Raw genomic sequence first — 8273 nt, forward strand, 5'->3', positions numbered from 1 at the left:
AATTAGAATTAGGCAGTTCTTTCTCTGAGTGCATTCAGGAACAGTGAGCTGTGAGGACACATCCTGAGCCTTCGAACTCAGATCAGAAAAAACCCTTTGCCCATTCTATTAATCCATTTAATGTTTTCCAGGAAAATCAAAACAGAAGTTTCCACTGCTGATCTTGTAGGTCTCTGTTTACTGTGTAGATGTACATGAAACATTGAAGGTCTGGGCCACGCTCATCCGTGTTGATGGATTGTGGTCTTGTTTATCACAGTTACTGTCTGCAGTTTCAGGAAATAACAATTTAGCTGGATTGAATTGTTTCTGGAAGGTTTTGAAACTGGATATAGCCCATACTGCAGTAAAGTGTAGAGGGAAACTGCTGCAGCCATTGCGTTTATACCGTACATTTACAACAGTAGATTTGAGCCTGTGCAAATGCAAATCACCGCATTTCCAGTGTGGATACAATTGTTAATAGGAGTTCAGTCTGAACTCTACAAAAAGCCCAGTGCTCCGCAGCTCAGTGGAGTTACCAGGGTTAGCTGTAAGAGCACCAGCACCTCAAAGTTCAGCCCTTGGTGGCTTCCTGCCAAAAAGGGTTACCGAAACGTCAGCACACAGGCAAATAGATAAATGAACGCTTCTTGGGTATGAGGACACCACTGACAATGATGGAATTTTGCTTTACTTTTTAAGGAGGGAAAAGCTGTTACAACTGTTCTGTTTGACTACTCTTTAATAACATATAGTGTCAATATAGTATGTTACATATGTTGACTTTATTACCTAAAATATAGCTGCTTTCAGACTGGTAATTCATAGGCTTTGAGGTTCTGTAGATCATTTTGCCTCACTGAAATAGTATGTGGTTAATTGTACACTTCACAAGGGTGTGTTCGAGTGCTTTACCCTTAAGTGCATGAAAGCAGCTTCAATACAAATGCAAGCCCTGCAGATAAGGTGACAACATAAATGAGAATTGCATCGGTGTGTGGCTGCTGTGTGTCAGCTACATGATTTAATAAAAACAACATAGTATTGTAGCTGTGACTGAGAAAACAACTGATCACTCTCAAACCTAGAAGATGGATAAGGCTAGCAACTACATTTTCAAGTGAACTACCTGAAACTGTTAGAGGCACAAAGTATTCTGAGTTGACTTATTGATTTAAATGTTCTTTTTCTCTAGAGTATAAAAGTAGGTAAAACACTGTACCCAAGAGCATTGTTCCAACATTCATGCACTGGTGATTCTTAAAAAGAAAAAAAACTTGCCCTGGATAATTGATGAATAGGATGATGTTATTATCTGGCAGTGATTTTTATTATGACAGAAAATGTTTAAAGTTTATCAAGATCTAAACCCCTTTCATTCTAAAACTAAACTATGAGATCTGTGTTTTCATATTTTATTCTCTCACAATATCTACAGCATTTGTATCAGTTCCAGTGACAAGGTGTGCACAAAGTTTCTGATCTTTTTCCCATGGGACAGTGATCTTGTCTAATTTTAAACACCTACCCAGCTAGCTGGAACACCGCAAAGCCAATAATTGCATTGGAATCTCCACATCCCAAACAGAAGGAGATCCAAGTGGATAGACACATGCATGTGCATTTTCTTCCAAGGAATGTTACTGACCATTTCAGAAGCGAGCTCCTGGGCTCACCCTCCACTTATTGTGTGTTTCTGTGATTTGAGAAACCTGGGTTCCAGTCCTGCTCCCTCAGCCAGGAGGAAGCGGGTTCCCTGGAGGAAGAGGGAGTGCTCTGGACCTCCTTGCAGCAGTCCTGCTACCCCCCTCGATGTGAGGATGATATTAATGCCCTGTAAAGCAATTCCTGTTTAGCCTTGCTTTCGTAGTTTGACAAGGTCCTGGCATGACCTTTAAGTAGATATTAATTAAAAAGAAATTAAAATTAAGAAAAAGTGTTCTGCAAGTTTAACGATGAATTTTACAGATACAAAGCTGTAAAATTTTGTTACAGGGTCCATTCTACAGACAACTGAGTTTGGTGCTCCGTGTACATTCTATCTGAGCTATCATCCAGGATCAATGTATTTTATTCCTGATTTCAAAGCACTGTAACAGTAGGAGCAAATTTTCTGGATAGCTGTTATTTTCGCCATTAAAACCCCAACAGATTATAGCTTTGATTGACCTCTGTGAATACAGTGTATCTGTACTCTTAGTATTGGCTCAGTAAAAGTAGATTTTTGTCATGACATTCTTTCATTTCTTATTGACATTTGTGCCTTATTACCAATATTGACTGTCTCCTTAAATGTCAGTGGCCCTTGAGTTGCATTTGGATCCCATTTCTCCCCTCCCTGAAGATCTTCCTGCCTTCTTCAGTTTCCAGGTGTTCATCACTGCCCCTTCAGTCCTGTTGGCTTAAGCTACTGTTGTATTTGCTCCCTAACGTGCTCCAGTCAATAGTGTTTAACTACTTTAAACAGTGATTTTTTTTTTAAATAACCTACCTGAAATAAGTAAAGAAGTGATAATGCATACTGATGCCTTAGCAGAGCTGGTAGTTCGGTAAACAGCAGGAAATTTGCAGAAGTGGCAGGTAGTGCAAGAGTGTCAAGAGAATCTGTTTGATTGTGTCCTTGGTCTTCAGTGGCACTTGGCACTGCTGTTACATCATCCCTGCAGGCTCAAGCCATGTCCTTATACTAGTTATACTGGGTTAACATTTTTAAAGCTCAGGCTTAGCTTTGGTTTGAGGTTGTTACATATGTAGTGTCTAGACTTACAGGTTCAGTTTCCATATAAAAATAACTACAGCTCCATTAGTTCTAAATTGTGGAAAGTTTTAAGGGTTTGTGTCATGTGTGGGTTTTTTTTTTTTTTCTTTTAAGTTGACTTTAGTTTGCCTTGTATATTTTAATGCATCATGTGTCTGTAGCTTGAGCACATGTGAGAATGTGCTCTGTACCTCAGATAATCTTTTGTATGTCTTTTATGGACAAACACTGATTGATCTTCTTCAGGCTTTTTGCCACAACCTTTATTTCTGTATTACTAGAAGCTGTGTTGTGTCACTGCCACAGTTGCACCTTTAACTACTGTAGCCTACTTTAATGGTGTCAAATAATGTGTGCTCTGGTTTTCTGACGTACAGCCTCCAGCCATTTCTTTTCTAATGGCCCGAGTCAGACATGCTCCTTTTTTCAGCCTTTTGTCTTCTGTTTAATTGCTGATTTTACATCCTTGCAGCTGCTAAAGAAAATTTTCTTACTGGTCTAAAAGCTGTATGCTTTAGAGGAATGAGCTCAGGTTTGGGGATAGGTTTAGGTACCGGTAGGAGTTCCTTAAGAAAAATATTATTAGAAAGAGTTAAACTGTGAAGCAGTCTTGTATCTTTTTGCATCAAATACACTATACTTCTGTGCTATCTTCATTGTCAAGAACGGCTCCCGGTAACAATGTAAAAAAGCTGTAGTAGAGGTGGGCCTGTGCAAACCTCATGAAGTTCAACAAGGCCAAGTGCAAGGTCCTGCACATGGGTCAGGGAAATCCCAAGCACAACTACAGGCTGGGCAGAGAATGGACTGAGAGCAGCCCTGAGGAGAAGGACTTGGGGGTATTGATTGATGATGTGTGCGCTTCCAGCCCAGAAAGCCAACTGTGTCTTGGGCCGCATCAAAAGCAGCGTGACCAGCAGGTCAAGGGAGGTGATCCTGCCCCTCTACTCTGCTCTGGTGAGACCCCACCTGGAGTACTGCGTCCAGCTCTGGGGGCCCCAGTACAAGAAGGACATGGAGCTGTTGGAGCGAGTCCAGAGGAGGGCCATGAAGCTGATCAGGGGGATGGAGCACCTCTCCTATGAGGACAGGTTGAGAGAGTTGGGATTGTTCAGCCTGGAGAAGAGAAGGCTCCAGGGACACCTTATAGCAGCCTTCCAGTACCTGAAGGAGCCTACAAGAAACCTGGAGAGGGACTGTTTATCAGGGAGTGTAGTGACAGGACAAGGGGTAATGGGTTTAAGCTGAAGGAGGGCAGATTTAGATTAGATACTGGGAAGAAATTCTTCCCTGTGAAGGTGGTGAGGAAGTGGAACAGGTTGCCCAGAGAAGCTGTGGATGCCCCCTCCCTGGAAGTGTTCAAGGCCAGGTTGGATGGGGCTTTGGGAAACCTGGTCTAGTGGAGGGTGTCCCTGCCCATGGCAGGGGGGTTGGAACTAGATGATCTTTATGTTCCCTTCCAGCCCAAACCATTCTATGATTCTATAGTAACTGTGCATTGAAGTCAACAAATGGAAGTTTGAATTTGTGTGCATATCTTCTATCTGCCATAATATACATAAAAAAGTAAAATCACTGTGAGTTCTAACAATAAATCTTTGCATTGATAACATCAGCTTACTGATGAAATAACAAAGTTTTTTAAAATACTTGCGTATTAGAGATTTTAAGTCTATAGGCAAATATTATACTGTGTCTAGCCTCCTTCATAACATCAGCAGAATTTTACATTGTACCATATTAACATAGTGCAGTGGAGCTCAAACATATTTCTAAAAAACCTTCACTTTTGCTGTTTAAGACTTTAAGCAATAGAGATTCCACCGTGTCCATAGTAAATCATTGATTATCCTCACTGTAAAAATGTTTTGTATTTCTATTCTGACTTCTAAACACTGCAAACAGATGCAGATTTTGTTTTCCAGCCATATTTAAAAACAAACAAACAAACAAAAACCAGAACAGCTGTACTGTCTAGAAACTTTCCTATATATGTGCTTGATTGAATCAGTTCTTAATCTTTTGGATAAGGCTGGAAAGATTGCATGGAAATCTTTCTCAATGCTTGTTTGTCATACTACAGGGAGCTGGCTCTTCAGATTTCCAGGAATCATTACCATAGGTGAATCATTCTTGCCTTTAAAGATACAAAAACCAACCTAACAAAGATGTACTCGGATAAAAAAAATTTTAAATAAACAGAAAAAAGATAATTGCAAAGTATATATAACGTGATTCCTTGTTATTTAACAGGAGTATTTTTGCCAAAATCTGGAGTGGGGGACGAACCCCCAAACATTTAAAGCAGCTGTGATGAAAATCCATTTTAAGTAAAACTTGAAGGTGTAGTTGCCTTCAAAAATCTGATGGTGCTTTTCCACATTTGTTCAGTAGTTAAAGCATGTTCTTAGAGTGTGAGTGATGTGATTCAGTTTCTGCCCAAAGGAATTTGAGCATTCCTACCTTCAAGTGTTTCCCCTTGTTAACAGTGTTATTGTGAGATTATTGCCCTTTAATCCCTGCTACTGAAGGTATTGCAGTTTGTATGGAATAATGAAATATTAAATGTGCCAAAGAGAGAATGAGAAAGTCATTCAGGAATTGAGAGGTCACGCATCAGATTTTCCTTCCTCAGATCCCAGTACCAGGCTTACTCAACACATAAGTAGTTTAAGTCTGTTGGTGAAATATATACTAATAAAGATGGTGTCATTGTCTGCATTGGAATTTGCTTTTTGTTAATGACAAAAAATTGTATAATCTTTCAAATAGGCTGAATTGGTTGTAAGATGCAATTTTTGGAAAAAGCAATTTAATTCTGTTCAGTATCAAAAGGTTTGTATGTTCTTGCAGGGAGCTTTAGGTCTTGACTAAAAGGAGTTCACATCCCAAAGCTGCACTTTACCGTGTACCAGTCCTGCACTTTGTGTTCTGGTTTCGTACGCAGTTATATTTTCGTCATTCATGGTATAGCGGCCTTCCTGCTCTGTTTAAAAGTGAATTTCTGGAAGCTAGCATAACCTGCAGTTTCTTAGTTCTTTACAATTCTGAATTGTCTGGGATACATTTTTGCCTTTGAGGGAGGAAGGAGCACCTCTCTAAAAATCATCAGTAGTACGGGAGCTTTAGTGGCATGGTCAGAGCCTTTCCTGAAATATCCAAACAGCTAATGGTACAAGTATCATAACAGATTCTGTGTTTGCATGTTTAAATCATCATGTAGGTTTTAGCTAATATTTCAAAATTTCTTATGTTTGAAAACAATGCAAGTTAAACATACATTAATCCCACTCTATCCATTTTTTTTAGGTAAAGAACAATCTTCAGGAGAGATGAACATGCACCCTGTCTTAGCAGCTCCACTCTCTGTCTTTACTAAGGAATCAAACTCCTCCAAACACAGTGACCACCATCACCATCACCACCATGAGCACAAGAAAAAGAAGAAGAAACATAAACATAAGCATAAGCATAAACATAAACATGATAATAAAGAAAAGGAAAAGGATCCCTTTGCTTTCTCTAACAGTCCAGCCAGCGCACGATCGATCCGTTCCCCATCACTTTCAGACTGATAGTGATGGCTTCTCTGGAATTCAACTTGCAATATTCTCTGAGTACTTCGAAGGATGTACATAACTATAGCTTCTATCTTTTTCTATGGAAATAAGAATAGGTGAGTTGCCTTAGCAATTCAGAAGCTCTGCCGCCGTCCTCATTTGAAGCTGCCTATTTACGTATGCGGTTGTTGAAATAATCTGATTCAAAAAATATGTTTTATGATTCTGAGTAATTTTGTATTTCACTGTTTTCCACACCTCCCCCTCTTCCCCCCCCATTTTAAACAAAGAACGCAGCCCTTTATGTCCACTGGCATCCCCCTGCACATCATGCTGACCATGTGTACTGCCAGAATCAATTATGGTTTAATCCTTCGAAGAGTGTTACGAGGCAGAGTACATCTGAAGCAGAAGCTGATTGCCAGAGCTTTGGTGAAGTGCTGTTTCCAGAGTAGTATGACCACGTGGAGACCTTCCGAGAAGATGGGGGGTTCTGTAGTCTTCAGTTGAGCTGTTTCTTGCTTTAACCATTGCAATGTAATGTCAGGATTTTGTGTGTGTCAGGACAGCATCGAGAATGTTTGCCTTTCTCAGATACTAAAACACTCAACAAGTTCCAAGCTGCTTTTAAGCTGCAGGTATTTATTACGGACATGACCATTTGAATATAATGACATTCTGCAATTATGTGTTTGGAATTTTAGCAAAATGCTTAATGCATGTTTTGTCCTGTAGTCAGGCTTTTAAAAATCCAATAAAGTTTGCAAATTATTTTGAAAGAGGCAGAATTTTTTCTTCAAGCTTGACATTAGAATATGCTTTTGAAAGATGGCTTTGCTAAAATGAAAAAAAAAAAAAATTGAAAAGGTTAAAAATTAAAAGGTTGAAAAAAACCTATCTCCTCCTGCTGAGGGGTGGTGGTTTTGGAAGCATTCTGTATGATCAGCTCATGAATCCACAGGAGAAACACATTTGTAGGTTAAGCCAGGTCTGGGACTTGAAATGATGGATACATTCAAATTTCTTCAGCTGTGTTTTATGCAGTATGCTATTTACACCCAGCAAATGTTTTATTGAAAAACAAGTTTTTAGAAGTGTTGATAATAGAGATAAATCATCTCTGCCACTTTTTATGTGTTTTCTTTACTTGTATGTAGAGACGGGAGTTATTTCCATGCACTGGTTGACTTCTGTTGCCCAGAGCTCACTTCACATTTGGCTTTCTAGAAGCTGGTTGTATTTGGGTTAAATATTTTTAAAAAATTTTCCCAAATTCCTGTGAGAGACTGATTCTCCTTCTTAGGGTGAAGAGAGAGTTCAACAGGGGCCCAAGAAGATTTTTTTTTTTTTTCAAGCCGTATTCTGTTTCATGAAAGTTAATAAATACTTTTATATTGTGTACCTGTTATTGAATCCTGTAGTTTTTGTAATAAAAGATTACCTGTAGGATGGAAAGATGAAAGACTCAGATATCTTGTAATACACATATTTTGTTATTCAAACACCGTATCTCTCTAATCCTGCGTGGATCGCTGCGCTAGGTGGTGTACTTGGAAGACGTGTTAAGATTGGGCTGGATTTGGATGTGGTGGACCTGGGCAGCATCACAGCCTCTCCCCGGCTGCTGCCCCGCCAGCAGCTCTTCTCGTGAGCTGGAGCCCACCTCGGTGCCGTCTGTTTCCTCTCTAGCAACGACCGCGAGCTCTTACAGCTTACGTGAGCTAAAGGCGCAACAGGAACAGGAAAACACCGATGGCGTGGGTGCAACGAGGTACTGAGGAAGCTTTGAGCAGCCTGACCGTGTGTGCAGCTCCACTTAGCACTCCGCTTGAGCCAGTGAGCTGCCAGGTTAGCACCATGGCTCTGAATCGCTGGGAGGGGTTGGGAGGCTATAGTAATAGCGCGATGGAAATATTTTGAGGTGTTTTTCCCTTGGCTAAGGAGTGAGGTAACAGTGCCAAAGGTGTTTGTGG

General features: G+C 40.1%; 1 protein-coding gene across 5 annotated transcripts in view; it reads left to right on the forward strand.

The window, feature by feature from the left end:
• Positions 1 to 7705, forward strand: part of TAF2 (TATA-box binding protein associated factor 2) — a 63184-nt gene extending 55479 nt beyond the window's left edge. For 4 of the 5 annotated variants that reach the window (XM_075743428.1, XM_010308194.2, XM_075743429.1 and 1 more), the window contains one exon: positions 6050 to 7705. In XM_075743428.1, the coding sequence (XP_075599543.1) occupies positions 6050 to 6315 (266 nt within the window). In that variant the 3' untranslated portion in view covers positions 6316 to 7705. The remainder of the gene's footprint in view (positions 1 to 6049) is intronic. The other variant, XR_012833730.1, reaches the window with a different exon arrangement.
• Positions 7706 to 8273: the final 568 nt, after the last annotated feature.

Source organism: Balearica regulorum, chromosome 2, assembly GCF_011004875.1.
Source record: "Balearica regulorum gibbericeps isolate bBalReg1 chromosome 2, bBalReg1.pri, whole genome shotgun sequence".
Taxonomy (NCBI): Eukaryota; Metazoa; Chordata; class Aves; order Gruiformes; family Gruidae; genus Balearica; species Balearica regulorum.